The following is a 24,830-nucleotide window of genomic DNA, read 5'->3' on the forward strand; positions in this document are numbered from 1 at the left end:
TCTTGTGCTCAGTAAGCAGCCTTTGAGGTTTGGCTTCAGTACCATTTCCTACTGGCTCAAAATGTAAAGAATGAATTCAGTCAGTAAATCTTTCTGAAGTCATTCATTGCCAGTGATGCATTGTGGTGGTAACAGACCTTCAATGACAGACAAATGGCTATAGAGACCTAAACACACTAAAAACTTTGATCAGGTGAGGGAAAAGGCAAATGGAGTTTAGCTATGTGCACCTTTATGCCCTTTCCCATGCAGGAAGAAGGAAAGGTATTTATCTGCCACAAAAAGCAACTACTGGGAACATTATATATTACACACAGCAATATTCTATTTGTTCTGCCTTCCACTCAGAGCAAACAAAACATTGCTGTGTGTGTGTGTGTATTATACACATCAATGTTCTGCTTGCTCTGACTACAAGACATTTCTAGAACTTTTGGTCAGGTGGTTATGTTTGACTTGGTTACATATTAGTTGCTGTTTTTATACCTTTTTGTGTTAAAGTTAATGGTGTAACAGATCATATATTTCTTTTGTAACTGTTTTTTTCTTATTTCATTTACATGAAATAGTGGATAATGCTCAGTAAAATATGCATTACATTGTTGTAATGCATGGAGCTTGGTGATTACGCTAATATCCATAAAAAAACAAGTAACTTAAGCACTACTATAGCATGAGACATGATCTTAACAAATATTAAGCATCCCCTGCTTTACTTTTTCAGTTTGGGTGTAACACTGAGCAGTGAAATCTGCCAGTACTTACCAGCAAATAACAGTGACAAGTTGTTTTCATTGCTGTCTGTACCAGTAATGGGTCCCTGACATCCTCTTATAGACATAGATTAGGTTCATAGGTTCATAGGTAGGTACTAGGTTATTGGCCCTAGGGCCTATACAAGCCTAGCCAAAAATGTACCCTGGCTTTTGCCACCCAAGAAAATTATTTTCCTGTGCCACTGTCAAGCAGAACCACAGAAGTGATCCCCGGGGTGAATTTCCTATTACCCATCCAATCATCAAGATTTTTCTTGAAGAGTGCTAATGAGGAGCTCTGTTTGACATAGATAGGTAGTCTGTTCCAGAGTATGGGAAGTCTCTGGGACAGGACTCTATCCCTCCAGCATGTTCTGTTTATTGTGTTGACAAGGTTTAGGTCCCTAGAGCATGTAGCTTGGAGGGATTGGGATTTCTTTAAGTGGAGAATGTCCAACAGCTCTGGGTTTGACATAGCTTTGTATGTTAGGCAGAGATCACCTCTGAGTAGGCGATATGCAACAGAGTAAAGTTGAGTTTTTTGAGATGGTCAGCGTAAGGCATCTCTTTGAGGCCAGTAATCCTCTTTGTGAGGTATTTTTGCAGCCTTTCCAGTTGTTGTTGATGTCTTGTGAGGTACATACCAAAAGGGGCGTTGTACTCTATAATGGGTCTAATGAGTGATGAGTGGAGGGGAACAATGACCTCTTTTTTTCTGGATGAGAAACCTTTTGTGATGAGGTGTGCCACGTAGAAGGATTTTCTGACCACTTTGGCAATGTGATTATCAAAGGAGAGACTACTGTCCACCTGTGTCCCAAGTTCTCTTATCACACTTTCGGTGTTAAGTAGACTACTGCCTATCTGGTAGTTCATGGGTACAGAATTTTTACCAAAGGGGATGACAATGCACTTTTTGGCATTGAGCTTGAGACCATGTCTTTGACACCAGGCATCTGTCCCAGTGAGGCCCTTTTGTAGGATGTCCACATCGTTAGGAGTTTCAATTATGGCTCCTAGTTTGCAGTCATCTGCGAATTTAGTTAGCCAAAGACCTTCTGTGTTAGCCTGTACTTCAGAGAAGTAGATACCAAACAGGAGAGGACCCAGGACTGAACCCTGTGGTACTCCACTTGTCACTGGTCTGAAGTCTGATTTGGAGTCTGCTACTTTCACAGTGTGGATTCTTTCAGTAAGCTAGTTGGCAACCCATCTTGTGACATAGGGATTTATACCTAGTTTAGTGAGTTTATCTATAATTCCAGAGTGGGGGATGGTGTTGAATGCCTTGGCGAGATCTAGATAGGCCGTGGGAACCACCTTACCCTCATCTATGGCTTTGGTGACTACTTCAAAGAAGTCTATCAGGTTTAGGAGACATGATCTGCCTTTTACAAACCCAAACTGTGTGGGGTCTAGGGTTTGGAGATCTCTAATGTCTTTGTTTATGAGTTCCATGATGATACGTTCCATGGCCTTGCAGACGAGGCTCGTCAGGCTAATGGGGCGGTAGTTCCCGGGGTCTGTTGTGGCCTTCCCTTTGTGGAGTGGGATAACTGTCGCGGTGCGCCATTCAATGGGCACAAAGCCTGAGGTGAGACTATGATTGAACATGGTACTTAGGTGGGGTGCCAGTTCATTCTGTAGTTCATGTAGAAGGCAGCCTGGGATGTTGTCAGGCCCCATGGATGCTGTGTTCTTGGCTTTGGAGAGTGAAGTTTTTACCTGTGCAGCCGTGATTACAGGAACTTTGCATTCTTCCGGTATAAAGATGGGCCCTTTAGGGGGTGAGAGGGGGGTAAAGTTAGCACTGAAACTATCTGCCCGGATGTTGGCAATATCAGTTGGTTCTGTATATTTAGTGTCATTGTGCTGTAACTCAGAGCAGATCTGAGTGTTGCCATTGAGATTTTTGACATAGCTATAGAATGCTTTGTGGTTGTCCTTAGAATCAGTGGCAATTCTGTATTCATAACTAGCTTTGGAGGATTTTATGAGGGATCTCAGCTTCTTACTGAGGCTGACCAGGGAGTTCCTCCAGTTGTGGGATTTTACTCTTTTTTGCAACAGTTTTTTTCTTCTGTTGTAGAGTTTGTTTATGGCAGAAGACCACCAGATTGGCTTCCTTTTTTTGGAGGATAGCATCTTGGTAATGTTAGGGATAGCATGATCCATGCACTCTTGTAAGTGCTTGTAAAGTGCATTTGTGTAGGATTCAGTAGCCGTACCTCTATTGTCCATCTGCATGGGTGTCATGAAGTTTGCCACTTCTGTCTTAAGAAGTGTGAAGCTGGCTTTGGAGAAATTTTTTACGGTTGTTTTCCTAATGGGGGGTGGGAGCAGGATGTCTAGGGTAATTAGCTTGTGGTCGGATCTGACCAATGAGGAGCTGACCTCTGGTGTGGAACACCGGTCACCCATGTTGGTGATGACCAGGTCTAGGATATTGCTGCCTCTGGTGGGGGTGTGGATAAGTTGATCCAAAGCATTGGAATTGATGATCTCCAGAAAACGTTGAGCAAAAGAGTTGGTACATGAGTAGTTTTCCCAGTTAATGGTAGGGTAGTTGAAATCACCCATTATTAGAGTGTTGGGTTGTACCTTAATATTTTCCAGTGTATCAAGAAAAAAGGAGTGGGAATCCTGGGGCATGGTGGGGGGTCTGTAGCAAGCTACAATATGGATTGCGGTTTTGCCCAGAGTTAGTTGAACTTGGATAATCTCGGATGCATTATGCTGAGCAACTAGCTTGGAGGTGTGGATATCCTTAATGAATATGGACACGCCTCAACCTTTAGTGTTTTAGTCCGGGTTTGGTGGCCGAAAGGTGTGGTATGAATTATAGTCTGGTAATGCAGGGCTGCTCTCTGGAGCTTTGAACCGGGTCTCTGTCACTGCACAAATGTCAATGTTCTCCATTTTAAGGAGTACCTCGAGTGAGTGCATTTTGAGGTTTAGACTTTTAGCATTGAGTAGCATTACCCTCAGATTTTGCTTGCTTGTACCTGTTACAGTGGTGAATTTGTCATTTGAACCTTGCCTAAAAAAGACACTATAGGGGTGGCAAGAGCCTTTGCCAGTATCCGGAATCCCAAGGGTGACAGGTGCAGTCCATCTCTGGCAAAGCAGCGTAGATAGTTGTTAGAATGACAGAATTTGTGTCTGTGTGCATTTTCTGAAGGATACGAAATGCCATATTATTTAGTGACTTCAGTCCTTAGTGATTGTGTCAGAAAATCACACATTTTATGATAAGCAGACCAAAAATATGAGGCAAAAATCTGGACACCCTGCAAAAATCTGAACAGTTTAGAGGCACAGAAGGTGAGAGTTAACATAAGATACTGAGTTACACTGTCTTTCTGACAGTGCTCACCAAGAACTCTATGGCATTAAAAGCTAGCAACACACTTTCTTTTTTTTGCAACCAGTAGTACATGGAGCAGATAAAGCTCCATGCACTGCAATGAATTATGATCAGGCGTCTGATCAATACCCTTTTATGTATACGTGACATGGATGCCAAGATTCTTGAGAGGTGAATTTCTTGCCATCCATGTCTTGAAACATAATAAGAAGGTTATGAGCAGTGACTCACTCATAATTGTTAATTTGTTTTAATTTTATTTCTCAAGATAGCATCTGCACTGAACGCAAAGATACATAGGAGGTGAAATATTTTATGAAACATTTTAGCCAAATACTAATAGCATCCATGGCATCTCATGCTATATGCAGTAGATGCACAGTTAAAACATATTTTCTGTTTGGCCTGGCTGTTCAGTAAACACAGAATCATATAAATGGTGTATTTATGACAACAGAGGAAAAGTGAATTGTGTGCAAACTCTGCACTACAGATGTTTATTTGTCAACCAGTTTAGTTCCACTAGGCTTACATCTACCTGAGTTACTACCAACTCAGGCAACCGAGACCTCTGTTTAATGCCTTATCCAAAAGAAGACACATTCAAAAGTGCAATACCCACCTTATGCTGCACTACAGTGTCAACAACAGTTTGTCTGGTGTGAGAGTAGATCCCACAGTCTTCTGCACTAAGGGCAAGTGTGCTACTTGTTGTGTCTCTGGCACTGTTAGCTTTGCTATGCCACTGGAATTGCATTTTAACCATTGTCTAAGTGTTGTCATATGACACAAGATGCCAGTAACCTAGTAATGAGTTCAGAACTGGACCACTAACAAACAATAGGCTTGCCCATTTATGGACCATACTTCTCAGCTTCTCAACATTTCTACACAAAAATGGAACTACAAGTGGGCAGAATATGGGAGCTATTGTAAAACTGGAGATTAGAATTATAAACCACAATAGAATCTAACATACTTCCATTTATAATATAGTAGTACATCATAAACTACTACCAGTTCATGCTTTAAAGTGTCAGTGGCCTGTCTGTAAAATCATCTTTTTCATACACTACATAGCTTCTGAAAACTAAATAACTGAGAAGTATGGTAAATGTAATGAGTGTTAATATTTGACCTTCAAAGCCAGAGATATGGATGTACATCATATCAGCTCCCATATAATTACTGTGACCTTAAGCATTTTCTTTGTCATTGCACATGCATTTACCCTGAAAGCAAGCAATTCTCTTAAGTCCAATCAGGCTATGCTGTAAGCAAAATGCTGAAATATTTTTTTTAAAATGTAGACTGCATTACATATTTCCTTAACCTAAGAAAATAGACGGTGCAGAGAAAATATTATTGTACAATAAAGTATTCTCTATCATATTATGTCTTATTGTACACACATTATATTTTGCTATTCTAAACATATTTGTACATTAATTGCATTTATCAGGAGAGTGCAAATAATATTTTTAAATATTTTGCCATTCAACTTGTAAATACTTTAAAAAAACTAATGATATACTCATAAGTCACATTTTAAGAACCACATATTTAATTGATCACTTTGTGTAAGTATTTAATCAAAGAACCAATGTATGCATATCCTTAAAAATAAAAATTGCAGGTACACATTTCTTGCCAGTATTTATATTCTATATAGATAAACAAAATTTATATTTACTATATCTTGGACAAAAGAATTTTAAATCTGATTAGTCCTTAGCTGTGTCTGGGTATATATATATATATATATATATATATATATATATATATATATATATATATTTCCACCACCCCATCCACCTTCATCCCCTTTTTGCATTTTGCACATGGGGCTAGGATCTCACTTCCAGTGTGAGAATCATCTTAAGCCAAGGTTTACACTGCTGGGTGGCTAGCCCTGCCATAGTAATTCATTCACTCCACTCATTCATGCACAGCCTCTCACCTACAGCCAGTTTAGAGTCTCCAATCCACCTACTGCATGTCTTTGGAATGTGGGAAGCAACCAGAGCAACCAGAGGAAACCCACGTGACCGCAAGGAGGACATGTAGACTTCACACAGAAGACACCCCAGCCAAGAATCAAACTGGAAAGCCTCTTGCTGTGAGGCAATAACACTAACTGCTGCTCCACCATGGCCACCTATATATATATATATATATATATATATATATATATATATATATATATATATAGTTCTACTTCACATGGTCGACTCTTCAGAAAGTCGACTTTCATATAGCCGAGACCATATGATCAACTTTTGAAAAGCCGACCATGTAGAATAAACATATAACACACACCAAGCACTTACCTTTCAACTGTTAGCAGGGGGGCAAGCCCCCACGCACCCCCTGTGGGGGGTCCTAATGTTCAACGACACATGTCCACACATCAAAAATGGCCGAGCACAGTTTCTTTTTCACCGAAAAAAGCACTTTCGCAGAACTGTGCATAAAAAAAAAAAAAAAAAACCATGAAATGTCTGTTGCTGAGATTGTGACGAAGTGGGGATAAGGGAATATTCCCTTTTCCCCACTGTACTACGATTTCAGAGTGAGAATATAAAAGTAGGGGGGCTATGGGGGATGCAAGGGGCTTGCCCCCTGGCGTAAACATGATTACTGGTTTTTTTTTTTTTTTTTGTAATGTTAGGTGTTTTTTTTACTTGAGTTTTGTGAAAATGCTTTTTCAGTGAAAAAGCACTTTCGAAAAACTGTGCTCAGCCATTTCCAATGCGTGGAAACGTGCCATTGAGCATTTGTCCCAGATCTATATAAATATATATATATATATATATATATATATATATATATATATATATATATACATATAATATATATATATATATATATATATATATATATATAGATTATATATATATATATATATATATAGATTATATATATATATATATATATATATTTTTATAGATATATATACACACACACACACACACACACATATATATATATATATATATATATATATATATATATATATATATAGAAAGAAATATAATGAAGGAAAGAGGTAAACAGAAGCATATGGGTAATGCTGTGCTACTGTCAAGGACTAGCAGTACCGAGATTCCTAATGTTGTCTTAAAAACCTCCACATTTTGCTAAAAACACCCAAGGCCCTGCTGTAGTGCAGCATGGGATAACATCCTTTATTGAATTCTAATATGGCCATTTTACTCATACATACTTTAAGGTATACAACACGATGCCTGTCTTTCTGAATTATACAGCCCCTGTATTAAAACTAGCTTATATTGTTAAACTATGATTTTCTATTTTTTTTTTTTTGCACTGATCATATACGAAGGTACACATTGCAGTTTAATCACATCTCGAAATAGAAAGGTATATAGTGCTACCATACTGTGTGTTTACAAATTTGCTGCATTGTATGCTTAATACTCCATGATGTCTAATGTGCAGTTCAATTACAGAGAACAACCAGATTGTGAAATATTGCATGTACTACACCCACCTGCCTTATAGTTTACAGTCCTGCATTTTCTGCATGACATTCCCATTCATTAGTTTACATCCCAGTTGTAATACACACAGAGCTGTCATGCTGTGTCCTTTTGTACTGTAACTTGTGTACAGTAATCCCCTGCGCCTACTGTGCAGCTCAGTTCTAAAATTCAGTTTGTGGGCTTATCATGTGACTTTCTTCTACTGCTTCATTTGTATAATATCCATTTGTCCATAACCATGACCCATTCACAAAGCTGACAGAACTTATCTTAAACTACGTTTTGTGTGCAGCACACCCCTGCACCTGGTATAAAATACTGCTTGCAGCTTTACTGTTTGTCATCCTTTACTGCATTATCTGTAAAGGAATATCTTGTGCCTGCTGTGCAGTCCACTTGTGAAGTATGCAGTGGTGTCATGTATTGAGCTGTACAATGGGGTGTGCCACGCCAGGGTCAAAAATCAGTGCACAACTGAAATAACTGAAACACAGAGAAGTTTACCATACATCATCTTCTCACCAAGATTAAGTACACATTGAGCTCTTGTGTAAATAGGTTGGATGTGTGATTTGTCAGTGACTCAGTGTATCTATTTGTAAAGAAATATATGCACAAGCTTAATAAACCTCTGGCCCCCAAGCTATAACTCCTGCATAGTGCCAACATCATTCTGATAATAAAATGACCTATTATCACCATGACTCAAAGTGCAGCTGTTGTTTCATGTTATTTTTACACTGTGATTCTTGGTTACAGTAAGTTAGGATATGTTTTATTGCTAGAAATTCATACCACAAGTATTCTTCAATCTTTGGTGAAAATGATAGTACCTATGGCAAAGAATACCTTGCTGCATGTTATTTTTCAATAATAACATGTCAGTTGAATATGATAAAAGTAGATTGGAAAATTTCTGCATACACTGTGGTGCTATCTCCATTTAACATTGCAGAAGTAGAGCCAATATAAGTCAGAATCACCTTATAGTCAAGGCCAGCAAGAATTACTTTGCTCAAAACCCAATAGTCTGATAAAACAAAAAATGATCATCCATCATAGTCATGGATATTATTTTTATAAAGCATAACATTTGGCTGGCCTAAACATAGAATAGCAATAGATAAAAAGTAGAGATGTAAATTCAGTAATACCCTCTTATTTGCATTAGTACCACCAATGTGTACATTATAAGCAATAAATGTTGTTTGTAGTTTTTGTCCCAATTATTTCCTGACTGTTAAATGAAATTGTCCCTTGGTACTATTCCCTTCATCATCTAAGCCTCTAGAGTCCATGTGCCCCGTTAAGTAATGGAGTCTCAGGATGCAGAATGGCCTGCATTCTGAAAATGAAATATTTAGCATGTTGAATTTACATTAATAGCATGTTGAATTTACATTAATAGCATGTTGAATTTACATTAATAGCTAGATAGATAATCAGAAAGAGAGAGAAACATAAGGAATAAGTGAGGAGGATTCAATGGATCCTAGTACATCAGAAAGTCATATAAAATTATACAGACCCAGTCCTTACACTACTTTATAATTATTTTCATCTGTTATGCAGTAAGTGCTCTCCTTCTGCAGCCTTTTTGTTTATGTTTTCCAGTCTGAAATGCTCCTCAAATTGTTGAAGTATTAGAACAGCATTTTTATTACACTTTTACCAAGGAAAGCACAGTGAAAAACTTTTCTAAAGCAAACTTCACCTTACTTAAGGCAGAGGTGGTAAGTTTCACAGCCTCCACGCTAAAGGATAACACTGCCCAAGATGCAGAATCCTTTACAATTGCACTGTATGAGCACCTACAAGGATGCATGGATCGTGCCATCCCTAGCAAGACCAAGGCTCACTCCCCTAAGAGAAGGAAACCAGTCTGGTTATACAACAGAAGGAGGAAACTAGTTCAGAAAAAAAGCAAATCCCAAGAAGGAAAGACATCCCTGATCAGTATCAGTAAGAAACTAAGGTCCCTCATAAAATCATCCAAGGCTAACTACGAAAGAAAAATAGCCAAGGATTCGAAAGATAACCACAAAGCCTTCTTTAGCTATGTCAACATCTAAGTGGCAACTCACAGATATGCTCTGAGATAGTGCAAAACAGCACAAAATATACTGAACCTACTGATATTGCCAACATACTGGCAGACAGAGTCAGTTCAAACTTCACCTCCCTCTCACCTTCAAAAGGGCCCACAACAATACTGGAAAAGTGTACTGTCACAGAAATCAAAGAAGCACAGGTGAAAACAGCCCTTTCAAAAGCCAAAAACTCAGCATCAATGGGGCTAGATGGTGTCCCAGACTGTGTCTTGCACGAACTACAGAACGAACTAACCCCCCACCTAAACACGCTGTTCAACTTCAGCCTCTCCACAGGCTATGTGCCCATAGAATGGCGCACAGCAATGGTTATTCCGCTCCACAAAGGAGAGGCCACAACTGACCCTGGTAACTATCACCCCATAAGCCTGACTAGCATGGTCTGCAAGGCTGTGGAGCGCATCATCATGGAACTCATTAATAAAGACACTGGGAACCTCCAAACACTTGACCCGACCCAGTTCGACTTTGTTAAGGGCAGATCATGCCTACTAAACCTGGTTGACTTCTTCAAGACAGTTACCAAGGCCATAGGTGAGAGAAAGGTGGTTCACACAGCCTACCTTGATCTCGCCAAGGTATTTGACACCATTCCTCACTTGGGTATTATAGAAAAACTCACCAGCCTGAACATAAACCCCTACGTCACAAGATGGATTGCCAACTGGCTTACAGACAGAACTCACACAGTAAGAATAGCGGGCTCCAGGTCTGACTCTAAACCAATCACAAGTGGTGTCCCTCAAGGCTCAGTGCTGGGACCCCTACTATTTGGCATATATTTCTCAGAAGTACAGGCAAACACAGGAGGACTGTGGCTAACCAAGTTTGCCAATGTCTGCAAACTGGGAGCCATAACTGACTCTCTGGCTGACATGAACATCCTCCAAAAAGGCCTTATTGAGACAGACACCTGGTGTCAAAGTCATGGCCTCAAGCTAAATGCCAAAAAATGCATAGTCATCCCATTTGGGAAAAACAAAACACCCACGATTTACCACATAGGCATCAGCCCCCTTAATACAGAAGAGGTAATAAGAGATCTGGGGACCCAGGTAGATAGTAACCTCTCCTTTGACAATCATATTGCCAAAGTAGTTAGGAAATATTTCTATGTGGCCCATCTAATTACTAAGGGGTTCGCATCTAGAAATAAAGAGGTTATAGTGCCCCTCTACTCGTCACTCATCAGACCCATCATAGAGTACAATGCCCCGTTTGGGATGTACCTCACAAGACACTTCCAACAGCTTGAAAGACCACAAAAGCACCTCACCAATAGGATTACTGGCCTCAAACATATGTCCTATGCAGCCCAACTGAAAAAACTCCGGTTGTACTCAGTGGCATATCGTTTACACAGAGGTGATCTCTGCCTGACTTACAAAGCCATGTCCAACTCAGAATTGATGGACATGCTCCACCTAAAGAAATCCATGTCACTGCGTGCCACGTGCTCTAGTGAGCTAAACCTTGCCACAACAATAAATAGAACATGCTGGATGGAAAGAGTCCTGTCACAGAGACTCCACATGCTTTGGAACAAAATTCCTAACTACATTAGGCAGAGCCCCTCACTAACACTCTTCAAGAGAAGCCTTGACGAGTGGATGAGTAACAGAAAGTACACCCCTGGGATCACTTCATTGGCTCTGCTTGACAGAGGCTCAATTAATTAATCAATGGGGCGGCGAAAGCTGACACACTCTGGCTAGGCTTATAAATGCCCTCGGGCTGATAGCCTAGTACATACCTATGAACTTATGAACATATGCATCCAGACCTTTGTATCTACCTGCCATGTCCTGTGTCATGTAATTATCAAAACTTCAATTTTTCACCTCTACTGCTTTAAAATTCATTTACTTTGTTGTATAGCTTAAGGTGAATGTATGTTTGAGTATCTGTTCTAGTGAAATGTAACTCTGTTTGCACAACCCCCAGCTAGGGTAACAGACCATATGTTTTAATGGATATTATACATTTTCATATGATTTGTACACTGCATTCATTCTTATAAGAGAATGTAGACTGAATCCCTTACTGTAATGTTTCCAAATGATGTATTATTGGAGCTTTTATGGTGAGGACTCATCAACAAACCATTTCTATTCAGTGGGGAGTTCCCAGTAAAAGTAACAAAATAAAGTAAATCAGTAAATGTGCAGTGAATTAAAGATTCCGGCCATGCTGGTACATATTCTGAGCTATGGCACTGACCATTTCCTTCGCATAGTCAGTATTGCCATACTCACAAAACTCTGCATGGCTGATGAGCTGCATTCATGTTAAAATTGGGCTGGAAAATAAAACCTTCCAGGTACTATTTAGCATTGTTCATTTTTCAAGCAAAAAGTATACGCATCTTTAAGTTTGCACAGAATGACATTTGCCAAATTTATAAAATGTGGACTCCAGCTAACAAAAGTTCCCTTTTTTCATAAACAAATGACAAAAGCAGGTTAATGGTAAATAAATAATTGTGTAGTTCTCTTGCTGCAGATTGCTTTACTTTCCTCTTTGATACTGACAACTTTTTTTTATTTTCCTACAAGGATCCTCCAACATCAGTATCACTTGGGCTCCGAATGGAAGAGATGATCTTCAACTTGGCAGACACACATTTATTTTTTAATGATTTGGAGGTAAGTGCTTCTTATTTATTGATATGTACATTTTGATAGCTAAGTTCAGACTAGGACTGACCTAGTTTCTGTAGAAGCCCAGTTAGACAAGTGCCACAACACAGCATTCTTCAAAAAGGGACATCAAATGAAGTACAGGCATCTAGTTTTATACAGAGACATCCAGAGCTATAGCATTTCTGAAGAGATAGGAAATAAGACAATAATGGGAAAAATATCAAAAATCCATATGGATAATATATCAATATGTAAGTACAAAATCAGGAACAAATAGACATCTATACATGTAGAATACTGTTATGGGACAATACTAAGGTAAATATGTTTTCCGAAATGCTGAAGTAAGATAATTTTGTATGCAATTAAATGTTCTGATAGAGATTTATAGTATAAATTGGCACAGCTGCCACATTAATAAAGTTTTCTGTTTTCTATATTTCTGTATAGAAAGACTGTATTCATATTTTAGGAAGGTTCCTGAACAGTCGTGGCTTTCATCATAGGCACGTTCCTAATCAATTGGGTTTTAAGAAATACTTTAATTAAAATGTGCTTTCAGTTAACTGAAAAATGTTCAGATGACTTATTAAACAATACATTATAGTGAAATTCATGTAGACTTATGGATAGACTGTTCTGGAAAAGGTGGGATGTGGCTGCCCAAGGCATACCTCTCAACTGTCCAGATTTTTGCAGAATGTTCAGATTTCTGCCTCATATTTTTGGTTTGTTCATCATAAAATTTGCATTTTTTTTGGTCAATTCAGCAGGATTGAAGTTAGAAAATAATGACACGCATTTGAGTTTCAGACTTTAAATACTTCAGAAAATGCATGCCAACACAAATTTTGTTTTCCTAACAACTTTTCTTGCAATAAGAAGTTGAGAGCTATGCTCCAAGGGGATGTCAGAAGGTATATTGTTTCAGGTTGTAGCCTGTATGTTGTGATATTCTGTCTAAAATCTTGTGAAGGGCATATTGCTTCTGACCATAGACTCTCTGTTGTCATGTACCATTCTAGAAGCTTTCACAAGGTGCATTGTTTCTGATTACAGTTGGTACAGTTCATCCTAGGAGCTTTCAAATGCTGTATTGTTTCTGACTGTAGCCTGTAATATTGTTATATTCCATCCCAGGAGCTTTGGCAAGGTGCATTGCTTTGGAAATGTTTTCATTAATCATAGGCGTTTTTACACGGTACACTGTTTCCAACTGCTGACTGTGTATTGTAATATACCATTAGATCTCAAAGTTGTTAAGTTAGAAATTTGTATTTCATTTTTGAAATGATATGTGTGGCTATGTGTTTGAGGATATCCTAAATCATTTCTCTTTAAGAGTTGTCCTGAGTCTACATAATTGAAAATGAAATAAGTACCCTATCTGCCTTTGAATTTAATTCTTACATTGTGTGTACAGATGGTTTTCTCAAAGATATGGATGTGGATGTGTTATCTCTGACTAAATTGTTTGAACTAGCTTAGGCAGACAAGTCAATAAATATTAAATGTGGGTGCATGCATACATTTATTAGCACCGTGATGTTCTCTCAGCTGCCTCTCCCTGCTGTTAAATGATACCGTAGGACTTAAGGGTCATCATTAATATTGCACAGAATGAGCTATCACCTTGTGTGTGACTGTTCTATATTACCTACAATAATTTGAATTCTTATTTTCTATGTGTTTTTTTTTCCATAATGTCTTCCATTTTTTTCCAAGTTTTGTGTAGTCAGCATTGCTACTAGTCATTAATTACATCTTATTAATATATATAAAACAAGAAGATCTTTCTTATCATGCTGACGCTTCATTAATGGAACTCTGTTGCTCAGATATGCTGAAAATGTGTTGTTGTGCTTGATAATCAGATGTTCAGATGGTCCAAGGTGCAGAAAGTGCATCAGGTTTACAGAGATTCCTGTCTGAAACAAAAATCCGAATAGCCACATTTCACTTCTTGGAGAAATGAGACAGTTGTTTATTTAAAAATTTAGTGGTTAGGCAAGCTTGTGGCATGGCAACCAGCAGACGGTAATCACTGGGTCTGTGCTATTGCAGGGATTTTAGAAAAATATGTTATTTTAGACAGGAGAAAGAATTTAAAATTCAAATATGGGTTTTGCTGATCACAGTTAATTAGCAGCAACTGCCCTTTAAATATTTCCTGATGTTACTTGTGGAGAATCAGACAAAGTGCATTTTAATGCATAAATCAAAATCATTTGAAAAAAGCTGTGTGTGTGTGTGTGTGTGTGTGTGTGTGTGTGTGTGTGTGTGTGTGTGTGTGTGTGTGTGTGTGTGCGTGTGTGTTTGAGAGAGAGAGAGAGAGATAGAGCTTAAATGTGGTTTAATTGTCAGATATTTTGATTTCTTTCATCTGCACAGAAACTGCACACAGACAAATTGGCAACTCATACTGTAATAAAATTATTTAAGTGTGCTTTACATATTTCTTCCCAGTGCAAATAAAGAAACTGATTCATTTGCTTATATCACTAAACTTTCTAAACTTTGACTTTTAAATTGTGGTAATTATTCTGCTTTCGTGGTGGCTGTGCAATTAAGGTGAATAATAAGGCTACTAATGACAGTAGAAAGTCCATATAAGGCAGAACGCCAGTGTAACATTAAACAGAAGGTTTTGTCCATCTAGCACATCTTAACAAGATGGCCAGCCTAATTTAAAATGAAATGATCACATTACCCTAAGATGATGTTATTGCTATGGTTAACTATGGCCCTAGTGCACTTTTCCATGTTTCTGTTTTTCCAGCTAGGGGACTCAGTCTGAATCTATGATTCAAACAACTTAAGTGTTAGAACAAGTTAGGAAATAAAACGATATGGTATTTTTCATATCAAAAAATGTCATAGCAATGAGTTAGCGTAAGACTATGAAAACTGAATATTTATTCTGTCAGTGGTTAAAATGTAATGAGGAGATCCCATAAATGTACTGTGATGTGTACACCTTCATGTACACATCACAGTAACCTTTTTGAAGTCAGACACCATCCTGCCACACTTAACACAGTGCTCTAGCATGAAGGGATGTGGTCTATGTCAGTGGCCATGCAGTATGCTAATGAGGCAGTCCGAGGGAGAGGTATATGCTAATTAATATTGTGGTTTCTCTCCCCTGGAACAACTTCCATGAAGGCAAATACATACCAAGTGATACAGGAAATCACTCAGATGTGTAGATCAACACAGCAAACCCCGCCACTTAACAGCATTAAACATAGCCAAAAGGCCATGTTCATCTACCACCATTTTCCATTGTATGGGGATCAGGGTGGGGGAGGCACTAGCCATAATTGTGCTATAACATCACCAGCAGCAGTTTGGTATTGGCATTGGGGACAAAAGCAATAGCCGCCAGAGAAACTACAACTGTGCCATAAAGGCTCCAACAGCAGTATGGGATTGGGGGTGGAAACAAATACTAGCCAGCAGGGATACTGCATTTGTGCCTACAGTAGTTAGGGGATTGGAGGATCCACAAGCCATCAAGGGGTACTGTAAACTCTTGCACCTTAATGGCATTAAGTACTAGTACTGGACTGGGGTGACAAACTGGGGACAGGTATGGAGAATGTGTGTGAGTGTGTGTGTGTGTGTGTGTGTGTGTGTGTGTGTGTGTGTGTGTGTGTGTGTGTTTATGTGACTGTGTGTATTTGGCAGAGTTTAACTGGGGGGATGCCTTTGACTTCACAATACCACTGCAGCAGTTAACTACCACAGTTCTGCATATTGCTTTAGTAACTGTGACTCAGAAACAGGCAAATTAGCAGATAATGAGGTCTTTACTAATTACCGCTAAATACTGAATCACAAAATGCCATCTTGCGGGAGCAGGGCCTTTTAAGTGCAAGCTCTCCTTCAAGTGTCCCTGAGAATGTCTTTGTGAGTGAACATTTTATACTTTTTATTTTCTTCACTCTTCAAGAATCACGAATTGCCAGCAGTAATCCTTTACCTTTAATTCTGTACTGCTCTTTTTACCTGCGCAATTTGTTTTACCCACAGGACATTAGGAAATGAGGTTTGGAACAGACCATTTTGTCCAGGGACATCTTTAAGGTGGGGGGTTAGTTAGAGTTGCAGGATTTGGGAGGATAGAGGTAGGATAGGGTTAAATAGGAATGGATGAGGTTTGGGAGGAAGTGAGGTAGGGGTAGGGAGGGGCTTAAAGGATGTTAGGCAAGTGTAACTGGATTAGAAGTCACATTTTGAAGTGAACTTGCTACAGTGCAAGTTTATGTCCAAGATGACCTTAGGTACTGTTGCTATGGTCAGGTAGGCCTTGTCGCAGGGCAAAGGTAGGTAATGTTCGTTAGTTATGGGTTGGAGATGGGCTAGTATTTGTGGTTGTTTAACATAGTGTCATTGCCTGGGATTGTTAGATTGATCATGCTCTGGTGGTCCATTTTGAAGGATTTATGGTTAGGGACTGTGGGATGGTCGTATCAGTCTGAAGGTCGGAGGGCGAGGCTTTATTTGTAATATTTTATTACATATGGGACATCGCATTTTCAGGTCAGCTTTTATAGGCGATTAGGGAGTTTTGTCTGTGTTATTGTGTTGTCAAGATACCTAGAAGTATATGAACATTGTCTTAGTATGAGTGGATAGTGTGGGGCTGTAGTCGGGCGACTGTTGGTCTTGCTCAATTTTTTACTTTTTTTATTTTTCCCCCTTCCATAGTAGGGTCTGCTTTGTTGTGCTCTCTCTATGAGGTAAGTTTGCAGGGACAGTTTCGGCTTGGAGGAGCATTGCTGGTGTTTGGATTGTGTCTTGTGTCTTCTGGTGGCGGGGCTGTGCTTGCCGGACTCGGAAGTGACGGGTTGTGGTGTTTTTGCGGGTTACCAGAGCAGTGTTGCTCTTTGCGCATGTGTGTCTGCTGTCTAGTTACCTCTCAATGGTACAGAATTGCACACAATTGTCAGATTTGGGAGATATTTCAGTCCAGTTGCAATTTTGAGTTTCAGCCTTGGTATCATTCAGTAAAGGGCTGCTAATCCTGGAGTTTAAGCATAACTACCATGAGTTCAATAAGGTTAGATCTGTTTCTGTCAATTGGAGGGAGGTCTTTGCAGATGGCGGTGCTATGCCTTATACACTGAAGCTGTGAGGGAAAATGTGGTGAATTACCTTTACTACATGATGACAGGGAATACCGTGGTACATGTTATGCTGTTGTGTTTTGGCAGATTGTTGCACATTTCCTTGTTGTGTCAGGTTTCAATTGTCTCATATTGCAGTACGGTACTTGTAGGGCTGTCTTGGTGTCCCTATCTGTCCTGCTTGTATGTGGCGCTCAAGTTTGTGGAGACTTATTCGTGATTAGTCAAGAGTTATGGGTGCACTGATGCCTGGCCAGGTGGGGGGGGGGTCGAGGTAGGGAGAGGTTTTCAAGTAAAAGGGTGGATTATTTGTTCCTTTGAATGTCCAGATTTGTCTCATATTTTGGTATGTTTCTCATGCATTTGTGGTTCTGACAAATCAATGAAGGTTACAGTCAGGAAATAATGACAGTCATTTAAGTTTCAGATTTATACTCTTCTGGCAATTCAGGCTAATGCAACATCTGTTATTCTATCAATTTTCTAAGTTTATAACAGCATACTGAAGGGTGCCCATTTTAGGGGCCTTTATACTCCCACAGCTGAAGGCTTTATATGGTTTCTTGCTTTAGGAGGTTGACATCGGCTAGGGAGGTTGTAACTGACTTCCAATGTCTCTGGACACAGTGCAGATGGCGTGAGAGTGCTTTATTAAAAAAAAAAAAAAAAAGTGAAACCTTTTCCTTATGTGACATACTAGTAACTTTTAAGTTATAAGAGGAATATTTAAAAGCCATCCTAGTTTTGTGGAGTTGTCCCTTCATTATTGAAATCCAGATTTTTTTGCGCTATGAAATTGAGAACTATGGGACCAGGCCAGTTCACTATTACATAGGGCATCCTGTTTGATGAATTTAGCACTTATAACTGCAGGTTTAGTTTCCCTTTTGGGGCCGACTGGCCTATTTGTTGGGTTGTTTGTTTTCCTTGCTGCCAGATGGATATGGTTAGTAAATATAGCTTGGGAGGGGGCATTGAACTAGGGAAAAAAGGGACAAAAGAAAAAAAAAAGCTCTTCATGTAACAGCAGGGCTGGTATGCTGCGAGTGCAGTTGCTCATGAGTCTTTTGTTCATGCCGGTCAGCTATAGAGTATTGTGCAGAGTGCTTCAGTTTAATTAAGGCTAAGTGACTGTTCTTGGGCTCTAGGGGAGGTGAAGCGTTTGTTTCGCGGGCTGGGGTGTGAGGCAAGCAGCTGGAAGTCTGCACATGCGGCTTCAACAGTAATGGCAGTGTAGAGGAAGGTCCGAGAGATTTTCACAGAATGTCCAGATTTTTATCATGGTTTGGTCAATTTCTCATAAAATTGTGTTTTTCTGGTAATGTATGGATGGTGTTAGTCAGGGGACAGTTATTTGAGTTTCAGACTTTATACCCTTCATGGCCTCTGTGCCCCACTACTGATGGCTTTGTACAGATTTCTTGCTGTAGGAGATAGGGAGGGATGCAGTAGCATTAATAATATGCTTTGGGGAAGGAGTCTGTGCTCTGGCATTAAGTATTGCTTGAATTTTGAAGGAAAGGTGGTGAATTACACTGAATGAATAATCAGAGTTATAGACTGCTCTTACTTCGGTAAGTCTATATTCATTCATATGCTCTGATTCTGTCAATGTCTCCAGTTAATTGCACTAACATTTTAAAGGTGTCCCTGAGTTTTGGATTTGTCCCTGATTCTTTTATGTTCTCTGACCATCACACTGATCTGTTCAAATATTTGAGTTAAAATATATTTGTAAAGTTATCTGTGTTAAAAATGCATCAACAATAGGTCCTGCTGGATGTAGACATATATATTAGGCTGCATTTTTGTAACTGATCAAACTTATATGTTTGTTTATTTATGTTACAGTTTGTTTACCAAGATAGTCCACTGGGCCAAGAAGAACCTGTTTTCAATGGAGTCCCAGGGAGAAAAGCTCTATGACAACAATATAAGATAAAGACAATGCACTCACATACATCAGAGAACCTGGGAAGGGTGGAAAGTTTGAAATTGTGTTATAGCTTTAAGAGTATGCCTCATTTGGAGTTGGAAGGTTACGAGCTAGGCAGATGTCTTTACAATATAAGTTAGCTTCGCTTATACAAGGCACTAATGGATGTGGTCTGGAACTGCAAGGTTACCCGGGTTGTGGATATTGCTAGGTCCCTTTCATGTGTGGGGTCTTGTTTAACATATTCGACTGGTAGTTAAATTTATCTTGGGTATTTGCTAGGGTTATTGGAAGCATAGCTTCAGTTAATGCTGCTTTGTCATAGATGTGAGTGGCGGTGGTACATTTCTTCCCGTGTTGGCGGGATAGGTTGTCCTTGAAGATGTCTTGGAATGGGGGTTATGTATTTTGGATGATTTACATATCTTTTCTTTCTTGCAGATGGGGTCTTGGAATGCTGCGGCTGTAATCTGGAAGAGGTGGGTATAAGATGGAGCCTTTTCTTTACATTTTAGAGGGTTTACTCTTCTCCTTTTCTTTGTAGATGGTGGGGTGCTGAGTACCAGTGGTGGCGACACACAGTGAATTTGCAGATGATGGAAGCAGTGGTGTGAGAGGAGATTACACATGGGAAGCACAAGTGGGCAACAGTTACTGACGGAAGTAAGTGGATTTCACATGGATTTGGGGATTTTGGTGCTTGAGTGGTGCATAGGGTGTTATGTAAGGAGGTATGTTTGGGTAAAGGTAAGGTAGGACGAGGGGTGTGATGGTGCAGGTACCCAGTGGCTGTTGTCATTGATGGAATGGTGCATAAATGTTCTTGATTGGGGAGTGTAATATAAACAGTCACTGTCCTGCAGGAAATAGTTAAAGGTAGTTGATCTTGAGTGGCTGGACATTCAGATTGTTGGATTTGTGTAAAAAGGGGTCACAGGGAATTTTATTTTATTTGCTGTTTAGCAAGATATGTCAAACTTGGTGCGATTTGGGTAGTGTATCGACAAGTAAAGGAGTAGTTTGGGGGCTGGGTAAGGCAGGGTTGTGGATCTGTTATGGGGGGGCCTGGGGGGTTTCTACAGGTGGGGTGGATGTGCAGTAATTAAAGGCATAGGAAGTCACTAGGTTACTGGTGCTAGGGCACTTAAAGTCAGTTTATCTATATTTGTTTTATTTATGGTTAGTATGCACTTGTATTTGGAGGGAAGGTATTCTGCTGGGGGAGGATGGATTGATGTCTGGTAGATGGTATATTAATAAGATTTTGTTTGTACTCATTAAGGCATTTCAAGGTTGATGCAGCTGGGTAGTGTAAGGCCAAGGGAGGATTAAGGTATTTTGAGGACAAGTTATAGCAGGGTTTGATATTTGCTTAGAGGTAGTTATGGGTTCTTACTGGTGTGAGGAGCGGCACCAATTTCAGGAGTTGGGGTAGTTGCTAGGTTAATGGCTCTAAGGTTTTGATGAACTAGACAGCCTCAGGTAAGTAAGTTTCCTTAATCCAGAGTGCATTCCATGTTGCTCTTAATCAAGAGGGATATGGGCAATTGTTGCCCGTGTCCAAAAGGAATATAGATAGACCTGTGGGGGGGGGTTTACACTTCAGGTTTGGTAATAGGATATAATAGCAGACTATGGTTGTTTTTTGTTTTTTTGCTTTTTTTTCTTCTTTGCCTTAATTATGTTTAACAGCGTTGTTAGGAAATAATTGGTTGGGAAAAGAGTGGTATATTATTTATAGAATAGGTCCCTTTGTAATGCAATCATTTGTTTATTTCACATGGGTATTAGTTGCATCGTGAATCTGTCAGGTGTGGAGGAAATCTTATGGGTATTTTTGTTAACGCATCTTAAGTTTCATTGGTGTTTTGTATGCGCTAGTAAATGCATTTTAAGCAGTTGATGAAGGAGATACGCCAGTAGTGGTGCATACTGTCATTCAGAAGTTGTGATTATGTGTGGATGAAGTATTTACAGTTTTTTCTTTTACAGGTAGGTGGAAGGAAGGTGGCTTTGATAGGTGAGAGAGGGAGTCGAGGCTGATGGTTGATGGAGTGGTGTGAAAAGAGGTCATCGCCTTCCAGCAAGGCAGTCACATGTAGACTTGTTATATTTTCTTCCCAATAGTTACAACATAATGGTTTGTTTGCTTGTTTTGGGTGGGGAGCATCAGGAGTGGAAAGAAAAAAAAAGAGGATATTGTACCTACTTTGAAGAGATCTCATTGGTATGATGGTATGCAATGGGGTTTAATAATGAAATAGTATGGCTTGTTTTGTTGAGTTGCTAGAATGTCATGATGGCTGTTTAGCTGTTTTATTGCTTATAAGGGATAGTTAGTGTGATGGCAAGATTGCTAGACAATGGGATTTTATAATACTATTTTGGTTATTTTAAGCAGTGAAATGGGGCTGTGATTAGCCATCATGGTTTGTTCTTGTTTCTGTGTGGTTTTAGATGACAGTGGGCTTTGTGTTGGTTGTCCAGTTGAAGGGTAATGATGGGGGAGTCATTAGAATTGTTATTGCAATGGCATTAAGGAGAGCTTATTTGGTTATTACTGGATTGGGTGGTAAATGGGGTTGCTATTTGGTATGATGGCATGTAGTTGACTCTGTGTGGTTTTTATAATGCCCTTGACGTCTTTGTGGAGCTGCCATTGGTCATGAAGTAAGGATTATTTAGCTCATGTGCAGTGGGTATGCTAGGTTATCTTAGCATAGGTGAAGGGTCAGTGTTTTGTTTTCAGCAGTTTTGGTAACTAGTTATTTTTGTTATGTGATAGGGCTTTAGCAGTTAACTATATCCACCTTGGTTAGTGGGGACGGGGTACACTGAATGATGTTTGGCCGGATGCCTTAATAGTGTTTAGATTGCTGGAAGTGTGCTGCAGAGAGGGGAACAGCCTGGTCATGCTGGTGGACAGAGAAGAGGGGCAGGCTTGCCCTCTTCTGTTTCTCCTCTGGTGCTGGATGGTCAATTCAATAAGTTGGAGAAGGAAAGTGAGTGGTTACTCTGCTTGACAAGTACATAAGTAACCGGTGGAAGCTGCTTATTTGGTTGATGGTATAATGCAATAAATGTTAATGAAAGTGAGTGGTTATGCTGCTTGATAAGTATATAAGCAAGCGGGTGAAACTGCTTATTGGATTGATGGTATAATACAATAAATGGTAATGAAAGTGAGCAGTTACGCTGCTTGATAAGTATCAATAAATGGTAACAGAAGTGAGCGGGTACGCTGCTTCATAAGTAGGTGAGTGGAGGTATGGACGCTGCTTACTGATCAGGATGAGCAGGTTTACGCTGTCCTGTCCTAAGATAATGTTACATGGATGTTATTTCATCTGTATCATGTTTGGTTGAAATGAATGAATATTGAGTAACATTCATGTTTATGGAAAATTAATAAAGGTCGTCAAATGTCATTCGGTGTAATGTGTTTCTTGAAGGGGACCTGGACAAGCAATCTTCTCTTTAAAGCTGAATCTTAGTCATATTATTTTTCAAAAGCATCCGCTGATACTTTTTCATATCATGAGAGTTATTTATAGGTTCATAGGTTGATACTAGGCTATCTGCCCTAGGGCATTTACAAGCCTAGCCAGAGTGTGTTTGGCTTTCGCCACCCTTCTTAGATTAGTTGACTGTGCCTCTGTATAGTAGGTCACAGAAGATAGCCCATTTAAGGTTAGTTTACCATGCCTCTGTCTAGCAGTGACACAGAAGATATCCCAGGGGTAAATTTACGATCTCCCATATAGGTGTGTTACTTTTGTACCGTTAAATGTAAATGGATATGATGAAATGGAAAGTTTTCAATGCTCAAGATTAAAGGTGAGGTAAATGAGATGTGCTTGCATAATTCAGGTTTAGAGGGGGATTCACTTTCTGGGTGTCAGTCTATAACTGCAGATAACCACTTGCATATATGCTCCTTTTAGATTTTGACTAAGAATATTTATATTCCCAAGGCCATGGAGAGTAAAATGTTGATGAAAGCTTTGAGCAAGGGTGTCAATTAATGTAAAGTTAGGAAATGGAATACTGATGCTGTTACTAAGTAAGTTTTAAAGCCTTATGAGATGTGAGGATCTGTTGCTGATACATTATTCGCTGGGAACAGGTACAGAGATAACCAGTCAAAACGAGTGACATCTCCTTTTGAAGGTGGTAGGGAAAGTGGAAGTGGCAAGTGGGAGTCATACTTTGATATGTGAATCATTAAGGATCGTACAACAGAATGTCAACTGCTAGAAAGTGTACAAACAATCAGAGAAAGGAATGATGAAGCTCAAGACAACAGGACTAAAGTTTGTTATCGGGTCATAGTGTGCACTATAGGGTCAGTCATGACAAGACTAAGGTAGTACTACAACCATTCAAGCAGATAGTAAGTGAAGACTTCTCCTGCTGTCGTTGAGAACCCCAGTGATGAGTTTTAGCATGAGCTGGCCTTCTTTTATGTGTGGAATAACTAATGATGCTAAACACTACTTTCCATAGATGCATTGCTGGTGTAGATGAGTGCCCCTTATGGATAAGCAGAATTGTTTGCAAAAAGAAAATATTATAACAGCTGCCCTGTGTTTTAATTCACAATTTTTAATGCAGAAAAAACATATAGTCTTTTACCATGTTTCCTTACTCAAGCATGTCTAAAATTAGGTAAACCCTCACTGTAGCCTGTTTGTTTTCAGTTTATGATACCAAAGGCTTTTGATAACATTGACAATAAATAGTTAAGTTGTAACTTTGCTGTAATACTCCATTAACACAGAATACGTTTGTCACCATGTCTCTTTCTAATTTATGAATCATGGATAAGTCTGTAGGACTAAATCTGAAAATTTTCAGCTGCTTAGTATTATATAGCTTCTGTGTTTCTTAAAACTGCACTGCCAGTCTGCAATATCCAAATTTTATGTAATGGCCAGACTGGAAATCTTTTAGAGAGAGAGGCATAAGACATTAATGTTTTTAGCACTGACCATTTCCTAAGTAAATATCTTAAGAGAAAATTCAGGTCTGAACACTTGACAAGCCTGTATCATCATCTTCTTTCGGCTGTTCCCGTTAGGGGTCACCACAGCGGATCACCTGTTTCCATTTCTTCCTGTCCTCTGCATCTTACTCTGTCACACCAACCACCTGCATGTCCTCACTCACCACATCCATAAACCTTATCTTAGGCCCTCCTCTTTTCCTCTTACCTGGTAGCTTCATCCTTAGCATATTTTTCCCAATATACTCAGCATCCCTCCTCAGCACATGTCCAAACCAACGTAATCTTGCCTCTCTGGCTTTGTCTCCAAACCTTCCAACCTGGGCTGACCCTCTAATATACCTATTCCTAATCCTGTCCACCCTCGTCACACCCA

General features: G+C 39.4%; 1 protein-coding gene across 9 annotated transcripts in view; it reads left to right on the plus strand.

The window, feature by feature from the left end:
- The window catches only part of EYA1 (EYA transcriptional coactivator and phosphatase 1), a 398,871-nt gene that overhangs the window by 242,375 nt on the left and 131,666 nt on the right, over positions 1–24,830 (plus strand). For all 9 annotated transcript variants that reach the window (XM_044067272.1, XM_044067274.1, XM_044067271.1 and 6 more), the window contains one exon: positions 12,295–12,384. In XM_044067272.1, coding sequence (XP_043923207.1) covers positions 12,295–12,384 — 90 coding nt within the window. The remainder of the gene's footprint in view (positions 1–12,294; positions 12,385–24,830) is intronic.

Source organism: Protopterus annectens, chromosome 3.part1 (assembly GCF_019279795.1).
Source record: "Protopterus annectens isolate FY-2018-M chromosome 3.part1, PAN1.0, whole genome shotgun sequence".
NCBI classification, from domain to species: domain Eukaryota; kingdom Metazoa; phylum Chordata; order Ceratodontiformes; family Protopteridae; genus Protopterus; species Protopterus annectens.